Source organism: Ambystoma mexicanum, chromosome 5q, assembly GCF_040938575.1.
Source record: "Ambystoma mexicanum isolate Mex_15411 chromosome 5q, UKY_AmexF1_1, whole genome shotgun sequence".
In the NCBI taxonomy this organism is placed as follows: domain Eukaryota; kingdom Metazoa; phylum Chordata; class Amphibia; order Caudata; family Ambystomatidae; genus Ambystoma; species Ambystoma mexicanum.
Genome location: NC_090933.1, coordinates 1,199,422,212 through 1,199,441,226, shown reverse-complemented (window position 1 = coordinate 1,199,441,226; position 19,015 = coordinate 1,199,422,212). Strand labels below are relative to the sequence as shown.

The 19,015-nt window shown below is 48.6% G+C and overlaps 1 protein-coding gene across 1 annotated transcript in view; it reads right to left on the bottom strand.

The window, feature by feature from the left end:
- SLC45A4 (solute carrier family 45 member 4) overlaps nucleotides 1-19,015 on the bottom strand; it is a 560,586-nt gene that overhangs the window by 360,566 nt on the left and 181,005 nt on the right. The window contains exon 2 of the mRNA XM_069621710.1: nucleotides 13,881-14,511. Coding sequence (XP_069477811.1) covers nucleotides 13,881-14,115 — 235 coding nt within the window. The 5' untranslated portion in view covers nucleotides 14,116-14,511. The remainder of the gene's footprint in view (nucleotides 1-13,880; nucleotides 14,512-19,015) is intronic.

Sequence of the window (19,015 nt, the reverse complement as noted above, 5' to 3'; positions counted from 1 at the left end):
TCATGCAGAGGGTCAACCATCAAGTTTGTTTATTTTGTGTTTGCCAATTGATATATCACAAGGTCAACCGCCGAGAAGCAGCAGAGCGCTTCGCAGAACTTTAGTTTAGCTGACGCATCTCCAACAAAGGAGTTGTGGGGGGGGGGGGCTTTCAAATAAGTGTGGCGCAGCGTCTGCCTGTGACTGGCTCGCAGGCTGCAGGAGTGGTGGACTGTGAAATTAGGACCGTTAAGTTGACCTTACAAGGTTTTAGCATCTAAACGGACCAATACACACGTTTTGCGCCACAGAAATGTGCAGCACTTTGCCCATGTTCGAACTGTTGTGTGGCCAAGTCTCTAGTTTGTCATAGTGATATTGTAAAGTCCTGCATGCCCGATGATGACGGGGGAGTGTCCTTTATTAGGGAGATGAGTAATGACCAAAAGAAGGGACCATCCACTAAATACTCCACCCCTCTGGCACACTGAAACTGCAGCAACTGACAGAGACCTGCACGGTCCTCCCAAAGCCTTAGAGTGACCAGAAGTCCCGGTTTTACAAGGACTGTCCAGGTATTAGCACCTCCGTCCTGCGGCCTTTTTTTTTTTTTTTTTTTTTTAAAAACCCCATCCCGGAATTTGGGGATCAGGTGAATACCATCCTGGTTGTTGGTCCGATATGATTTTTGCCAAAACCTGGATCCCCCGATCCCCAAATCCCAGATGAGTTTTAAAAAAAAACGTCAGTAGCCTCGGGACCCCGGGGGCTGCAACATGACATGGCACAACCCAGCCACACAGAAGTAGTAATACAGTTTCACCGCTAAAGCTGTAGTCCTACGTCTATGCCAGTGAGACGTCCCAGTTTTTCATTTTCAAAATATGGTCACCCTACAATGCCTCCATCTATAGCCAGAAGTGTTATTAACTGCCAAGTAGGCTGCCGGCCCCAGCCCAGACAGCCTCACTGAGGCACCATTAACACAGCCCTCTAGCTGCTCCACACAAGCTTTGCATTGACTTCAACCCAGGTGAACGCACACAACTACCTTCTCTTCCACCCTAGGCTCTGCATCAAGACTATACCCCAGCTGGCAGTGACTCAAGTACCTCAACTACTCCACCCTTCAAGGCAAAACCTTGCCTCATTGGATGCACTAGTCACTCCTTTGGCACTCACATAGCCAGGGTCAGCCACCTGGCCTCCCTCGTCTACTACCCATCAATCATAAAGCCAAGCAAATTGTTTCAGTTCCAGCCCCATTGGCTTAGCGGAGGACATCTTCAGTTTTTCTATATGCCCACCACACAGTTATTCGTCACCCAGCCTACTGCACCATCCAGCTTCTGGCCCAGCCATCTGCCTATCGGAATATCTACTTCTATTAAAGGCCCTGTGGGGGGAAAAAACCTGCACAAGAATGTCCTAATTCACACCCATCCGCAACATGTAGTGCCTCTTTCCCCAGGCAAGCGCTAATCTTCACACGCTCCTACAGCTAGTGTCACGTGCTGGCTGGGTACGCTGCAGGAAATTGCTACATGCGCTCCAACAGCCACTCTCAGATGTCCATGTACGTGCTGGAAAAAAACAATCCTACACAGCTGTGCTTTTCATCGGTGCTACATAGAAACCATGAAATCCTCCGTTTTGTTTTTCCAGCACATACCCGCTGGCACACGTGCTTGACATACACACATCTTTGCGCATATGCTGGACTAAGAAACCTTGTCTGGTAGCACACCTTCAGAGCCCACCAGCATTTACAGCAAGTCTTGCTGCCCGCTTACATGAATGATCCTGGTCTCCCCTTTTAAGGATACACCCATCCTGCCACCTGTGATCCTTTGAGATCCAGTACTTGACAATATCACGATAAGTTAGCCACTAGACCGCTGTTGTGACCTAGCACCTGGCAGTATGAGCTGTGTGCGTCTGAGTGAAATGGAGCTTGGAATGTGGTGTGAGGCCTGGAAACTAGGGTTCAGGGGAGTTCTGGAAATGACGGTTAGGGAGAGGCCATTGTCCCGTTTGGACTGTTCGGAGATCAAAGATCAAGCGCTTCCGAGGAAAGCACCTCAAGCAGGTTTGTGCGCGATTACGCACATAGCGAGTTGTTCCGGTCCCGAACATGGAAGAGACACGATTTAGCCAGACACGTTTAAATTAATGTTTTTATGATGACCGATTGAGGAAAATAAAGATAGAAAATGAAGGGGCTATCGGCGCAAGGTTCCCCTACAGTCCCGAACAAATCAATCGAACAGTATTTAGGTACTGTGAGGCAGCGTTTTACGTTGCCGCTTTATATGGAACTTGCCAAATCCGGCGTACATTGACACACTTTCAGACACCTGGATGTTATGCTGTTAATTTGAGTGCACTGTCTGGGAAATGAATGTACCAGAGGCCTCGACCATGGCCATGATTAAGGCAGTTTGTGCGGTCTAAGTGACAGTAGACTGTACTCATATGGCAATATACATTATGGGAGTTATTAATGAGGTGGTGCAGCAAGATGCTGACTTCTTAATAAGTGATGGTAGTTTAAAGATAATACTATAGCTGCATAGCATTTTCCTAAACATCATGCAAATCAATGATGAAATTAATGGTTTTAGGAGTGAGATTCATAAGTAATCTAAACAGAAATTAACGTGTGGTAAAAAGCAGCATGCTCAGTATGAAATTAGTTTGAAACATCCACAGATTCCTTAATTCCTAAATTATGTTTTCTTAAATGATAAGACTAGTAATATTTTCTTAAATGTTTTTTCCCTCAGTAAGTGAGTAATAGAGGGAGGTTTAGAAATTAAATTTGAACTTAATGTGTGCACACTTTCAGAATGGTGCTTAATCACCAACATTTATGTTTAGTGATTGCACAGCCCTAAATTATTCTACTAGTTGTTTAAAGCATGTGCATGTGCTCTGTGGATGTGTTTTGTAGTGCATGCCTTAATGTTGAAATGCAGGTATAGCGATACGTGCATAAACTGTAGAAGTTGCGTTTGTATGAATGTTATGTAGTGACATATATGAAGTTAGTTGTTGAAGAGTGTGCGTGTGAGAGGTAGCACACATGGAGAGAAGTTGTGGATCACATGCTGGCCAGGTGTAGTGCCATGGTTTAAACCTGTGTTTCACACACGAGTTGTAATGAAGTTTGGAACGCAAGGAACAAGTTACTTACCGGTAACTGTTGTTCTCCAGCATGGGTCTGGCATGGATTCACATGCTCATGAATATTCCCCGTCGTCAGGCTGGGAATCCTCGGTAAAGAAAAAACCAGTATCAGTTTCGTTTCTGATCTGTCTTTCGTAGTAACAACCAATCACTGGTCTCTGCATCATACTGACCACAGCCAATGACTGCCCTCTACCTAAGCACCGCCTCTGGCAGCCATCTTCAGATTTGGAAGCACGTGAAGTGGCAGTATGACCAAGTGAAGAGCCGCAGAGGGGTAGGCGGGAGGGTTCGCATGTGAATCCATGCCAGACCCATGCTGGAGAACAACAGTTACAGGTAAGTAACTTGTTCCTTCTCCAGCATGGGGTCTGGCATGGATTCACATGCTCATGAATAAAGAATACATAGCAGTACACACATGCACAAACACGGGAGGTGGCAAAGGCTCAACATTAAGCATTACATCAAACTCAACATTAAGCATCTTACCTCCTCACCAGGCTCACCTCAGGCGAACAGGTTGCGCAGCACTGCTTGGCCGACCCTGGACTCCTCCCTGGAATCCCGGTCGACGCAGTAGAATTTCGTGAAGGTGTGCGTCGACCTCCACGTAGCAGCCCTGCATATGTCCAGCAGGGGCACACCAGAAAGGAACGCCGTGGTAGCTGCGATCGCTCTGGTGGAATGGGCTCTCGGACGGCCAGGCAGCGGTCGGTTTGCCAACCGATGACAGTACATGATACAGCCGGAGAGCCATCTGGAAATGGAAGCCTTCGAGAGAGCCTTCCCCTGATTGACAGGTCCAAAGATCACAAATAGTTGTGACGTCTTCCGAAAACACTTCGTGCGGTCCACGTAGAACTTCAGCGCTCTAGCCACATCCAGCGAGTGCAAAGTCCTCTCAGCCGGCGACGAAGGCGACGGGAAGAACACAGGCAACACCAAGGGTTCGTTGAGATGGAAGTCCGACGGTACCTTGGGCATGAAGGAGGGGTGCGTCCTGAGCACTACCCTCGTGTCGTGAAAAGTCAAGTACGGGGCCTTGCAGGAAAGGGCCTGGATCTCTCCCACCCGTCGTGCGGAGGTGATGGCCACAAGAAAAGCGGTTTTCCACGACAGAAACTTCAACGGGGCCGAGTGCAGAGGCTCGAACGGAGGTCCCCTGAGCTTGGTCAGCACCACGTTGAGCTCCCACGCCGGGGCCGGCGCCTTCACCGGCGGGAACGATCTGAACAGTCCCTTCATGAACTCTTTCACCAGACGATGAGACCACAGGGACGACCGGCCCGTGGTTCTGGTGTATCGGGAGATCGCAGCAAGATGAATCTTGATGGACGCATGTGCCAGTCCAGCTTTGGCCAGCGTCAGCAGGTACGGCAGTACCTGGGGAGCCGTAATCCGTAGAGGGTTAATCTTCTGTGCGTGGCACCAGACAGAGAACCTCTTCCATTTGTGTCCGTAGCATTTAAGAGTCGAGGACGCCCTGGCCTTTGCAAGAACCTCTCTGCAGTCGGCCGGTATGTCGTATCCTCCAAACTCTAGCGCTGCAGGAGCCAGGCCTGCAAGTTCAGCGATTTCGGGTCATGGTGGAGGATGGCGCCTCCTTCCCTGGAGAGTAGATCCGCGTCCACCGGCAGCTTGATTGGCGGGGACGCTGACAAGTCCAGAAGGTCCGGGAACCATATCTGCCTCGGCCACGTAGGTGCGACGAGGATCATCCTGCACCGTGACCTCTTGAGCTGGTTGACGAGCCGGATTAGCAGTGGAAAAGGAGGGAACGCGTAGAGGAACAGGCCCTCCCAGGGGAACGAGAAAGCATCGCCCACGCTCCTCGCCTGGGGAAACCTGCTGGCGAACCTCCGGCACTTGGAGTTTGTCGCCGTCGCGAACAGGTCGATCTGGGGTGTGCCCCACCGTCGGAAGAGGCGATCCACTAGATCCTGCCGTAGTTCCCACTCGTGGCACGAGCGCAGCTCCCTGCTGAGTGAGTCGGCGATGGTGTTTTTTATCCCTGCCAGATGAAACGGCACCAGAAACATCCTTTGGGCGACTGCCCAATGCCACAGGTCCTGCGCCTCCTTGGACAGTGCTGGGGACCTGGTTCCGCCCTGTTTCCTGATGTAAAACATGGTGGTGGTGTTGTCGGTGAAGATCCTCACCACCTTGCCCTTGAGGGACGGAAGGAAGGACCTGAGGGCCCAGAACACTGCACGGAGCTCCAGGACGTTGATATGGAGGGACTTCTCCGTCGGGAGCCAGAGGCCTCTCGCGTGCAGATTTTCGGTGTGCGCTCCCCACCCTTCCAGGGAGGCATCCGCGGTCACTGTCTCCTGGTGGTCTGTGGTCTGGAAGTCCATGCCCGCCGTCAGATGCGCGCGGGTGCCCCAACACCGGACCGCTCGGCGGAAACTCTCGTCGAGTGTGATCCTCTCCTCGAAGCCGCCCGTCGTTTGGATCCAGCGCGCGTCCAGGAACTCCTGCAACGGGCGCTTCCGGAGCCTGCACATGGGAATGAGGTAGATGCAAGAAGACATCATTCCGAGGAGGGACTTGATGGACCTCACCTTGGCCGCGTCGGAAACCAACATCCGCTGTACCTTGCCCAGGATGGACCTGGTCCTTTCCTCCGACGGGGAGGCCAGAAGGGACACTGTGTCGAGCTTCGCTCCCAGAAACAGTGCGTTTTGCGCGGGTACCAGGTGGGACTTGGCGTAGTTCACGGAGAATCCCAGGTCTGTGAGAAGTTGGACGGTCCTTGCCGTGTGAGCCACGCGAGCTCCCTCGTCTTGGCTCGGATGAGCCAGTCGTCCAGGTAGGGGTAGACGTGGATCCCCTCGCGGCGCAGCTGCGCCGCCACCGGTGCAAGGCACTTGGTGAATACCCTGGGTGCCGACTGTAGTCCGAAGGGGAGGGCTTTGAACTAGTAGTGACGCCCTTGGACCACAAACCTGAGGAATTTTCGGTGCCCCTTTAGGATGGGAATGTGGAAGTAGGCATCCTCCAAATCCAACGACGACAGGAAGTCTCCTTCCTCCAGCTGCCCCAGGACGTGCTGGAGGGTGACCATCCGAAACTTCTGCGCCTTGATGAACTTGTTCAGACGTCGCAGGTCTAGGATGGGGCGCCATCCTCCCGTCTTCTTCTTCACGAGGAAGTATCTCGAGTAAACTCCGGAGCCCCGAAGCCTCTTTGAGACGATTTCGATGACGCCCTTCCTGAGCATCGCCTTTACCTCCAGGAGAAGCTGAGGGACGTGAAGCTCTTTCCTGGCCACGGGGGGGACGCGCGGGAACCTTCTTTGAAACTCGAGCGCGTGGCCCCGGGCTAAGGCGTCCAGCACCCAATGGTCGGTGGAGATGGACTCCCACACGCTGACGAAGCTCGCCAGCCGACCTCCCACTGGGGTGCTTCGGTGGGGGCCCTGACCCCACGGCCGGTTCAATCCTGTTTCGACGAGGCTTTGCCGCCTTGACCTCCTTGGCGAAGATGGCGGGGTCCGCCAGACTTGCCTCGTCCTCTGTAGGCCTCCTGAGACGACGAGCGGGCCGCTTGACGGTAGGTGGAGAAACCGCCGCCGGAACCTTTGGAGGCGCCCTTGCCTCCGCTGCTCCGAAAGGGCGTCCGTCGTTGCTGCAGAACCCCAAGGGCCCGGGCCGTCTCGGTGTCCGTTTTAATGGCCTGAAGGGAATCGTCCACTGTTTTCCCAAACATGTTGTTCCCATCGAACGGCATGTCCAGGACTCTGGTCTGTACGTCTTGACGGAAGTCCGTAGCCTTAAGCCATCCACGCCGCCTAAGGCACACGCCGTTGCCCAACTGGCGAAACCCAGTGTCGGCGATGTCCGTCGCAATAGTGATGGCGTGGTCCGACGCCACCTCGCCTTCCTGTAGGATCTCCAGGGCATCCGCCCTCCGGTAGGAAGTCCAGCAGGGGAGCCAGTTTGTACCATAGCTCCCTGTCGTAGCGGGCCACGATAGCCAAGGCGTTGGCCGCTTTAATCGTCGTCGCTGCAGACGAGATGACCCTGCGTCCCATAGCGTCCAATTTCTTTCCCTTGCTGTCCGGTGGGGAAGTCGATGTGGAGGCCGCACCCCCCCGCTTTCTTCCTGGCCGCCGCGGAGACGACGGAGTCCGGGGTAGGCTGCGCCCGGAGGCACAGGGGGGCCGCGTCCGGGACCCGGTACTTCTTCTCGTACCGGTCTCTTCTAGCCGGCGTCGTGGAAGGGTTCTTGAGGAGGGCAAGGCCCTCATCCCAAATGTCGTCCAGTAGAGGCACCGCGAGGAACGTCTTCCTCTTGGCCTCGCGCCGTTGATAAAGGAATCCTTCCTTTTTCTTCTCCTCAGGGCAGAGTTGGAAAAGCTCGGATGCCCTGGCGATCATGGAGTGGAACGATCCAATCTCGTCGGGCGGAGAAACCCTGGTGGGAGGTGACGACGGTAGATCCTCGTCGTATACCTCGTCGTCCGTACCCGTCGCTGCCGTGTCAGTCCCCGTATCATCCCCTCGGGTGGACGGGGAGGAGGGCTGGACGGGGCGCGATGGCTGAAAAGGAGGTAGAGGGTGAATCCTCCTTTTCTTGGGCGGGGGAGCACCAGAAGGTCCCGGTTCAGGATCCCCCGACGGGAGAGGTTCCTCCGTCGGCAACGGTAGCCTCGTCCTTATCTCTGAACATAAGGACTGTATAGCCAACAAAATGGCTGCCGAGTTGTCTTGCGGCACTGGCAGAGGGGAATCCGACGGGCGATCAGGAGCCCCGACGGGCCGGTCTTCTTCCACGCCAAGGCCGTGGCTTAAGACCTCAATCAGCTCTTCCTCTGAGGTTGAGGCCGAATCTACGACGACGCCCTGCCCCCCCTTTTTCTTCCCCGCCGGGGGTTTCACGGGGGTCCTATCGATGGGCACAAAAGAGGACTCCCTGCGAGGTGGCAGGGAGACGCTGAGCCCCGAGGTCGCCACCACTGGTGTAGCCTCCACAGGCTGAGCCAGGGCCGCCGCGACAGTATCGATAGAGGGCTTGGCCGGATGGATTAAGGCCTTCACCACCTTAGGTGCGCTCACCGCCTTATCCTTGAGGGGGGGGGACACTGCCTCGCTCCCCCTCCGATGGGGCCTTCGAGCTCGACCGGGGCCTCTCCAGGAGCTTCGCCGGGTGCTCGCCCTTCCTCTTACCCGACCCAGAGCGTTGGCTCGTGGCTGAAGGTGCCGGGGAGGGTGCGCCCTGCCTGGCGCCCGTAGAGCCCGACCGTTCGGCGCTCCCGGTGCCAGCGGACTCGCGGTGCTTGGCCTTGTGTTGGACCCCTGTCGCCGGGGCGTCCTCAAAGGTCTTAGAAGACCGCTCGGATTTCTTCCTCTTCTTCTCGCCTGATGGGCTCTTCCCTTCCAGCCAGTTGGCGAGACGTTGATGGCGGTCCTTCATGGTCCGCTCCGACATATTGCCGCAAAACGCACAGTCCTTCTCCACGTGCGTCTTGTCCTCATGTAAGCAGTAGAGACAAAAGGAGTGTTCGTCCTCCTTAAAGACGTTCTGCAGCTGGCATCCAGGACAGATCCTGAACAGCTTTCCGGGCGTCGAGCTTCCCTTCTCCTGGGCCATGTCTGGGCCTGAGAAGCTTCTGGAGTCCTCCAAAAGCGTAGCTCGACGAAATCTTCACCCTTGAGGGGCGCAGACGAATCCGACACAGGTCCCCGTTGATCGGATGGAGAGTCGGTGGAGCTTGAGGCTCTTTTGACCGAAAAAAACGAAGTTTTTGAGAAAAAAATTGTAAAATAATAGCACTAACGCTCGAGAGCAATAGCACGAGGATCCCAACACATGAACGTGCGGTAAAAATCTGAAGATGGCTGCCAGAGGCGGTGCTTAGGTAGAGGGCAGTCATTGGCTGTGGTCAGTATGAAGCAGAGACCAGTGATTGGTTGTTACTACGAAAGACAGATCAGAAACGAAACTGATACTGGTTTTTTCTTTACCGAGGATTCCCAGCCTGATGACGGGGAATATTCATGAGCATGTGAATCCATGCCAGACCCCATGCTGGAGAAGTGGAGTTTTGCCGTTTAGTTGAATCCTAAGTGGATGAATTACATGGGACACTAAGGCAAAGTGTCTTCTGAGATGTTTAATGGAGACTGATCAAACTTATTTTGACGTGTCATGTGTGGGGATTGAGCGCTGTGCAGTAGGTAAAATGTGTGGCAGGTGCCCACATCTGTCTCCAGTATTAGTTGTTGAGAATAATGTTGTTCTAGGAGTGTTGGTGGTAGATCCTACTTGAGGTATTTTGTTGCCAGATTGTGCCTTTTGAGTGGAGGGATATAGTTTCCTTTGCACAACGTAATTTGCGAATTAGTTGAGCAAGTTATGGGGCACACAGAGTTTTTATGTCAGTGTGGTTTAGTGAGTTGAGTTTTGTTAGGTGACATGTGGTCAGGGAATGACTAAGTGAAGCTTCAGCAACTGGCAAGTGATTTAGTGGAATTTATTTTGCTATTTTAAATTAACATTTTTGGGAAGCACTAATTTGGCATCTTTTTAGTACTTTTGTGCATTCTTCGCACAGTATTGTCTGTGCATACCCTACGCACCACGTTTGTGGTTGCGTTACTGTGTTTTTGTGCTCTTTGTGAGTCACTTTTCTATATTTTTCATTACTTTTGTTTTGGAGGGCGGTGGTGTTCGTGGCTAGCAGTGTTGGTGCGAATTGGTCTTGCCTAAAGAGGTTTGTTATTTTGAAACCTCTATTTGAACCTCCATGTGTTGTATTGAGTTCTTGGTGAAGAAACTTGAAGGATTTTTGGACGATAAAGTGGTTGCTCGCACTGCAGAGACTGGGGTGCTCTGTAGTGATGATGTGCCTATACGTGGCAGGTTTAGTGTTTGGGTGTGGCAGGCCGTTACGGAAGGAGCAAGGTTCTGTATTGGTGGTTGAGAGTGTTAGTGAAGTCTATCTGCTCATAGGGAGCAGTCTGTGCTTGCTGGTGGCAGCCACGAGATCCTAGCCGGCACACCAGGACAGAAGGAGATTTAGTTCCTCGTTATGTTAAGTATCCTTGTGCACTTATGGAGAGTTTTCATCTTTTGAGGAAGGAGGTGTGCTGTGACCTAGAACCTGGCAGGATGGACTGTGCATGTCTGTGTGAGTGAAGTGGAGCTTGGAATGTGGTGGGAGGCCTGGAACCTAGGGTTCAGTGGAGTTCCATGAATGACAGAGGCAGAGAGAGCCAGAGAGAGTAGAAGCGAGTTACCTGTTCTCCTTACTTACCTTCCTACCTGCAACTGTATCAATAAAGCAAGCTTACCTTTTCTATATACCCGGCTCTGGAGTGGTTCCTGCCTGAAGTTAATGCCAATCCAAGATACTACAACCGTGTTGCTTCCTTCCCAAAGTACCCCTTGTTTTGCGGGCTCAGGGCAGAGAGCAAAGCTACATTTCTCAGGTTAGGTATGTAAGGCCAGGCTTGAGAGAGGGCGAGTGTGTGGGCGTGTTGTCCCTGGAGAAGCCTTGCCATTTGCTACATCTTTTTGATGCTTTGATCTCCAGCTTGTGTTAATTTTGTTTAATGTTGTAACAGCTTACCGATTTTTTTAAAATGCTTCCGGTCTTTGGAACCCCACCTTATCACAGCTCCAAGCCACCGCATCCATCCAACCCCACTCTTTCCTGGCCACCCTTAAGTGGGAGTAATCCCACAGCTGCTTTGTATGCTTGGATCTACTGTTTTCAGCTCCCAGATCCCTGCACTCATATGCGCTTTGTTGGTGCTACAAGGTTAGATTGGTCTTCCAGAGGAGAAAATGACAAGGCCAGGGTTCAAAATTGAGGCGAGTTGGGAGCTAATTAGCTCCTGATTGCATACTATAAGAGCTGGGTTAGTATTACACCAACAGCCACTTTAGTCTCCCAAGGTCAATTTATGACAAACATGTGAATTTAACTCTGTGCATTTGGGACAATCTATACACTTTTGGACACGACATTTAAAGCCTACGAGGTCATATATAACCGATACAATTATATGTTCCAATCTAATGTGGCAATTATATTAGTGGAACGCTATGTACTAGCTTCTTGTTCTGCAGTGGTAGCTCTTAGTCACTGGTTAATGCTTGATACCAATGAGCTGCTTTGAGCTCCTGGTTATCTAATCTGAACTTCAAGCCCTGTGCAAGGCCACCTTGATCTCTTCCATGCTAGCGCTAGCATAAACATGTGAGGATGCGTGTGGGTAGTCACTGGGCTCGATCATGCCAGCACGGCAAGCTGCAGCCAGGAGTCGAGGTACACCGTGGACGAGCCATTAATGGTAAGCACTAAGTTTCTCAGTGGCCAACAGTGACAATATTTACTTTAGTGGAAGAATCCCTTATTGTCAAAAATCAGTCCATATGTTGTACCCCAGAAACCTTTTGAAAAATCTGGACGAGCTTTGTGTATTTTTTGGTAAGATATTGGATGGCTGTTTAAAATGGATAAACCTGCACTGTCCAGAATTAATGTCTTTATGCATACAACATAGTGCAAGCTATTCTCAATACAAGCTGCTGTAAAAACCACCAACACACTTACACTTGTAAGAATAATATACCATTAGTATGCAAAACCTAATCCTTTTTATGTAATTTCTGTGGGCTTGGACTTCAAATTGCGCTTTTTAGCAGCCAATTTTCCAACCCTTTCACAGGGGGAGAACCCCCAGCACCCCAATGATGTGCTTTGCTCGCTAATTCCCCAGCAACCACTGATTTTAGCGGCCAGTTTAGTGCATGTAGGGTGGACAAACACTTTAAGGATAAATGAAACAAATTACATTGATTTTAAAGTTCCATCCCTAATGCTTAAATTACCTTCTGGCCCGGCCTCCATCTAGCTGCCAAAATAATGGGTCATTAAATAAAGAGTATAATGTGGACACTGCCTTTGTTGCTCTTGCCAGAGGAGGAGTCCCACTGGTCAGCAAACAAGGTAATCTGTTTTGTGGTGAGGGGGTTCGTAATAATAAAAATATAAAAACGTCAAATGACAAAAAGGAGGGGAGAGGGGGCGGGAAGAGGCAAGGTACTATGTTGTTTAAAAAAAAAAGCGCTTTCTTTTCCAAGGTGCAAAGAACTGATGGCTAGCCATTACACTGGAAAATACTATCGAGACAAGAATTTCGTAACTACTGCAAAGACTGCATTAGCTTTCATTTGCCACCAATTCACTCAAATGGATACACAGATAAACCAGATTACTGGCTTGGTTTCATATTAAGCTAGTAGGAAAGCCAGTGGAAATCCATTCTGCGGTCTAAGGTTTCAACACACATCTTTGGGAATGTTGTTCTAGTGGGCCTTCAGAAAAAGCCATATAAATCATCTCCACAAATCTTTAAAAACTATAGCGCAATAATAATGATGACAAAACAGGTCTTGTGACATTAGAGGTGGGTGCATTTTCATTATTTCATTAACTAAATATTGATAAGACTAAAATGTGAAATAGCAAATTGCACCCAAAGAGAGCCAACTTCAACCATTTACCGTCATATTAATAACTGAAGAATAGTTCTGCATCAGCTTTAATGCAATGTTAGGGTTTCTGCCTGTGATTTTATTCACACCACAAGATTTGGTGGCAGGCTTGATCCCACACAGGACACAATTTGGCATCACCTTTGCATACAACATTAAAAAGGAAAGCTTGTGAAAGAGAAACATTTGGCTAACTGTTGATGCCTAGATTTGAGAAGCATTTCTCTACATTTTGATGAGAAGGCCAAGATGCACCCAAAAGAGAACAGGGACGATTACCATCGTCACAAAATCTAGGTCTCCATTATCTGGAAAAAAATCAATGCTCTTAGAAGCATTTTAAAGAGTAGCTCTAGGTTCATAAAAGATCGATAGCCAAACGACTGTGGCTAATACACAACCTAACTCAACAGTACATTAGGTGTTGAAAATCCTTCGGCATACATACTGCGCATCCCACTAAACTCTAGCATTGCATATATTGCACCACTGACCAACTTCAAGAGTTCTCTTTGACATGATGTCCCATTTCCGTCTTCATTTCATAACAATCCCAATATCAGCCAGGATTTACATGCATTCTTTACTGTGTTAAATTTCGATATAACCACTAGTGTTGCCTACATGAAGCTAATAAATATTTAGAAAGGAACAAGTAAGCCAAGATGCTTTTCCAAACCACTAATGCATTGTATGCGACAGTGTGCGTGATGTGCCTATTAAGACGTTCAATATACCGGTAGACCCTCAGAAGCCGCTCATACTTCAACATGCATTATAGTGGAGGCAATTGGAGAAACTACATTTTGCTTAAATAAACACCTCAATGTCCCATTACTCAACTCCAATTCAAAAGCCCAACTGGGTTGTAAACCTGAAAATACTGGCATCAGGCTCGCAATGTTAACAATTGTGCAATGTTCTCCAGTCCCTGGTTTATGTTCCTATTCACCATGTGGTGTATTTCGTTCTATCCAACAATGCTCTTTTGGAAGGGCTCCTTACCCCAATGCCTGTACTCGGTTGTTGCCTAGGAGTTATTCAGGTTTGAAATGTCACCCTCTTCTTAAATACAAATTATACCCCCACCATCAAGTTATCTAATGCTGTACAGCAGCTGAGCAATCAGTAGCACTGAATAACTGATAAGACAAGGCATGTATTTGGCAACATACATTTAACATATATTTGTCACTTACCAATTTGTAACAATACTGGTGTCACCAGGGCCGTCTCCATAGCATAGCAAAACTCTCTCCCAAACATGACCGCCCCATGCATCACCCAGAGGCGGATCGGGATCCGGTCGATGGAACTTTCGCTGCTGATCTCATCCCGGCTCTCGTTTGCCTTGTTCTCCTTCTTCAGATGTTCCACAGGTAGCTCCTGAACTTGCATAGATTCGGAGTCAGCATTCTGGGGAGCCATTGTCATTACCGCAAAAATAGAGCTTCCTACTGTAGAATATCTATATAAATAATAACACTATCATATATCTTAAAAGATAAATTAAGAGGTTTTCGTTTTTCAGCTTCTCTTGTCGTGTTCCTCTTGCACGAAATACTTAGTTTCCTCTGTATTCAAGTAGATTTTCCAGCACTCATGCCCTTTCGAAACGTGCAACAAAACGATATTTGGTAAAAATGTGAACATATGGCTTGATGAGTTACTGCGAATTAAGAGTTAAAAATCCATAATTGCCATTCAGTTAATACCAGTTTCATAATTTCTATAGAAGAGGTGGTAAAGCTGTTGGTCTGGCTGCAGCGGGTTGTAAAGGCGACACAAAGAGGTGCTCCACTGTTAATCCCCATCGAGTGGCTGATTTATCTACAAAAAGCAGGTCAAGGAAACAAAGGAAACAATTAAAATGTGTGAGAAGGATTTGGAAAGCAACTTTCCCAGCCTTTGTTGTACAGTGCGCGCCTGCTTCCACTCGAGGGTGCAACGCCGCAGAGAATGGTAACCTTCAATAAGGGAAGCAAGCACAGTGGTGACCGGAACCAGTCAAATGAATGCTTCCATTCAGCCAATGGGAAGGGGTCATTTGGCAATTACATTTTGACAGTGTGGCAGCTTTAAAGTTTTTTGCAGCTACATCTATGAATAAGTGATAAATGCGCTCTCACTTGACTCAGAAACCAAGAAGGTTAGTATAAACGTTTAACAAAATCCAAACATTTAGCAGCACACACGTCGGAGTGAGCATGCTGTAGACTCGGGTGTATTTAAGATATAGGGTTACACTTTGAGGATACGAAGGGGAAGAGCCAGCAAATCACCACCATGAAATTGCAGCCATCAACAGAACACTCAAGCAGGCCATTATCGCAGCATTCCAGGCTCGATCGCTCTGCATTTTCACTCCATTCACAGACAAACCAGTGTGCAACACGCTCCTCTGTTTTTTTTTAAAACAGAAAGATGGCCCACCTTGGCTGCAATGTTATTGTAATTCAAAACCAAATTCAAAGGTCTCAATACAAAGTAATATTCCTCAATGGTGTGGACACAGCCAGGTAGAGATTGGTGGTGTGCATCTCCAACTCCAGAGATGGCCAATTACAACGCCCCATTCAAATAATATTGTTTTGTTTACTCAGTTAAAGTCTTCAGACATATTTCATGACATTCTGCAAATTGCACCGGAAGACAACTGTAGAAAAAGTGATCTTCTACACGTATCTTTGTTAACCAACAAATATTGAATGCACCATATACGAAAGAACGCACACAACAAATGTTATGACAAATATCACACATGAACATTGTACAAGAATACCGAGAAAGAAACGGGGCTGGAAGCACAGATCAACATGAAAGTTTAACTATATAGCAAACTATCAATCAACAAACAACGTCTTATTATTTTAACTCAAGTAAAATGTTAATTACAATAAAAAATAAGCCTATGCATCTTCCTGTATGCTGAAAACAATGGTTAAACAGGCCTCTTAAAACCCAGGATTACACATATACAAAGATGTATATACGCCCAAAATATCCAATCGTGATGGATAATTAGCCTGAGCAATCAGATTCCTAAATCCAAGATTCAAAGGAAAAAAGCTGCCCCAAACACCACCCTTTTCCTGACCGGCAAGGTTTTACTGGGAATCGCTCAGTTTGAACACATTTGTACCCAAAAGTAACCAGATGAAAGAAACCTCTAGCTCAAGGTTTCAGTGGAGGAGGGGAAATCCTAAGAGGTGGCTCTCCTGAATGGGCATCTTCTACCGAGCCACGGATGGCCCACACTGCCTCCTCATCTTCGAGTGAGGAGCTTCCTAAGGAGAAAGCTGAGAAAAGTGCCACTGAAGATGGCCTTTAGAGTTTGTCTATGTCATATAGCTCCAAACATAATGGAGCTTTGTCTCCCCTGGGAACCAAAGAACACTCACAAAGCTAAGGGGAAAATTATTGAGACTCATAACTGGGATCTGAGAAGCAGGATGCGACTGTGGCTGTGGCGGTTGTATTTTTGTAGAACCCTTCATTGAAATTACAGATAAACCGTATATACGCTACCAAAAAGAAAAATACGATTGTATTTCAATGAAGAGCAGATGAGGTGGCGACTCTACAAACAAACACACTTCCATCACCCCATCGATTAATAAAGTGAACATGTACAGTAGGATAGGTGTTATATCCTAGTGTCAGGTTGATTCACATATGGTATGAGAGCTGTGGGTCTGTGAGTGGAGCTTGGAATGTTTGTGAGAGGCATGGAAGGTGGCGAGTGAGGGGGTTGCAGGATTGACGGTTGGGCACTCGCAGGGAGAGAGCCAAGGGTAGAGGCAGCACACTATTGATCTCCTTAGCTCACCTTCTACTACTGAAGCTGAAATAATAAAGCAGCATTTACCTTTTGTAACCCTAGCTCTCTGGTGGTTCCTGTGTCCTGCTTGTGTGTTTGAACCACCCGAAGATACATCAGTAGGTTCTTGGCGCTGCACCTAGGAGATAGGGTGGGATTAGTATTATAGGGCTGGATTAGTAAGAAGCAGCAGACTTATCTGAAGCTGCGTAAAAGAGTGCTGTTGTAAGGGACCAGCTGCCGATGCCCAGGGCTCCTCGGCAGCGTTACAGCGCAAGCTGGCGGTTGCTGTGGAGACTGGCCCAAAGCAGATGTCGGGAGTACAGTACCCCACAGACAACGCGCGCTCAGGACATTGCATACTGCGCTGTGATGACATCACATAGAACGCAGCTTACAGCGCAGTGAAGTCGCACAACGGAAAAGCCAGCAGAAGACCTGCTGTCTTTAGTCGCTGCCAGCTATGAAAGATCTTCCAGATCTTCCCTCTGTGCTTCTCAAACACTGAGCAGCTAGCTTTGTGTTTCTCTTTTAACAGTGGCCTGTTCTGATCTTGCATTTACTGGAACTGTTTCTGCATTGTCCTTTTTTGGCTGCATTTTCCTACTGGTACTTTGACCCCTGCATGTGTGTACTGGAACTGTGACTGGATTCTCCTTTCGGACCGTTTTTTCCTACTGGTACTTTAACCCCTGGATTTGTCTACTGAAATCTTTTCTGGATAGTCATTTTGCCTGTGGTGTATTCTACTGGTACTCTGACTGAAATTAACTGGATTTTCTAGTGGACCCAGATACATGGCTCCTGCACGTTTCCTGTATTTGTGTTTTCTCCCTTGGTTCGTCCTTGTGCCACCCGGGGCAGCTACTTGCATTTGTGTTCTTTTTCTGTCTCGGGTGCGTCGTTCAGGTTTTCGGATCCATTCCCGTTTGCACCTCTTGGGTTCCTTCTCCCTTAATCGTTTTTCTTACAGGTAGGAGGGTTCTGGAGGATGCAGGACAACTCTTATTTTTGGGATTTCATTGTGCAAGTGTTTTAATTGGACTGGTCCTTTTTCCTTTGTAGCCTAGGAGAAAAGTCATGCGGTTCCCCACTGGCCTTCACCCTAGCATTCTGTGCTTGCGTGGATTTTCATCTACACGCATAGTAATCTAGAGGGGAAGGTTTTTTCTTGCATAGGAGTCCAGACCAGTTCAGGTTGGGTGCCCGACCAATATCTCTGGATGTTCAGGGGAAGTGAAATACAGGGGTCAAAGTAGAGAATGCCCAGTCTCCCTCATTAAGAATGTCTGGGAACTTTAAGGAGTCTAAGGGTGGAGGATTCGAGAAGGAGTGTGTGGGATGAGTCCGTCACAAAGAAATGAAGGCCCTCTGCCATAAAGGCATCAGAATGCAATGCACATTGACTCCCTGTTAAACAGCAAGTGCAAACAGTGAACTTTAGCAAGACACGAGGCAAAATGGAATGTGTGGCATAAAACAAAACGGAGCTTGTGTGAATTTTACAAAATTTGTGAAAGGCTCAGCCAGGAAGGTGAAGCCCTAGATGCCATACTGGGTTCTCTGGAACCCGCAGCAAAGCACGTATAAACCCAGCTCTGCACTGTGGAACGTCCAAAGACAAGAACTAAGGTAATGTGGATAAGCCCCGACCCCTTGGTCCATTTTAAAGTAACATGGGCCTCATTACAAGTTTGCCGGTCCGGACACAACAGTGCTGGTAAGCTTACCGGCACTTGTTTCCTGACTGGCAGACTAGGAGTCTGCGGGCGGGTGCCGTTCTGCCTGCCAGGGTCAGACCTGGCGTGCAAAATGGCACCCGCTCGCAGAGTTCCAAGGAAGTACCAGCACCGTTATTAACAGCGCCGGTGCTTCCATGGTCCCCATTCCCATGGAGCCATATGGGACTACATAGGAATGGGGACTTACTTCCCAGCCGCTGGGGTCGGAATACCGCCAGACCCGTAATGAGACCCAATAACTTAAGCTCCCCTTCTATTCCTACCAATGTTATATCCTGAAACATGTTTGCTAAGTATCTTGCCTGTATAAACATGCATACTTACCTGGAGTTCCCTTTAACGTTGAAGTTACGAATTCTGTTTCTTTAGCAATGGTGGGTTGAGTGTTTTTTCTTTAGTTTGCAGTGGATGGTTTTACTAAAAAATACCTGTTTTTTTGTAGAAACTTGTTTGGACGTTCTTTTATTTAGGAAACCATTGTACTAAAGCGGTTTAGTTGCGGTTGTTCCTATTGCAGTTAGCGTGTGGCAGAGGTGTGTGAGCTATCAAAAGAGGCAAAGGAGCTATACCGGGTCAGGCTGCACTTATTTCACCTTTAAGATTGCGATCACTGCTGGTTTAGTAGTAATGTGGGGCGGAGTAGGTGGTTTACCTACTTCGCAACCCTGTACACATGCAGAGCAGTAGTTCTTCAAATCATACTGGGTTAATATCAATTCCTGGTTACTGAAAACGACCGAGTATTCACAGCCCGACAACGTGGAAATATAAA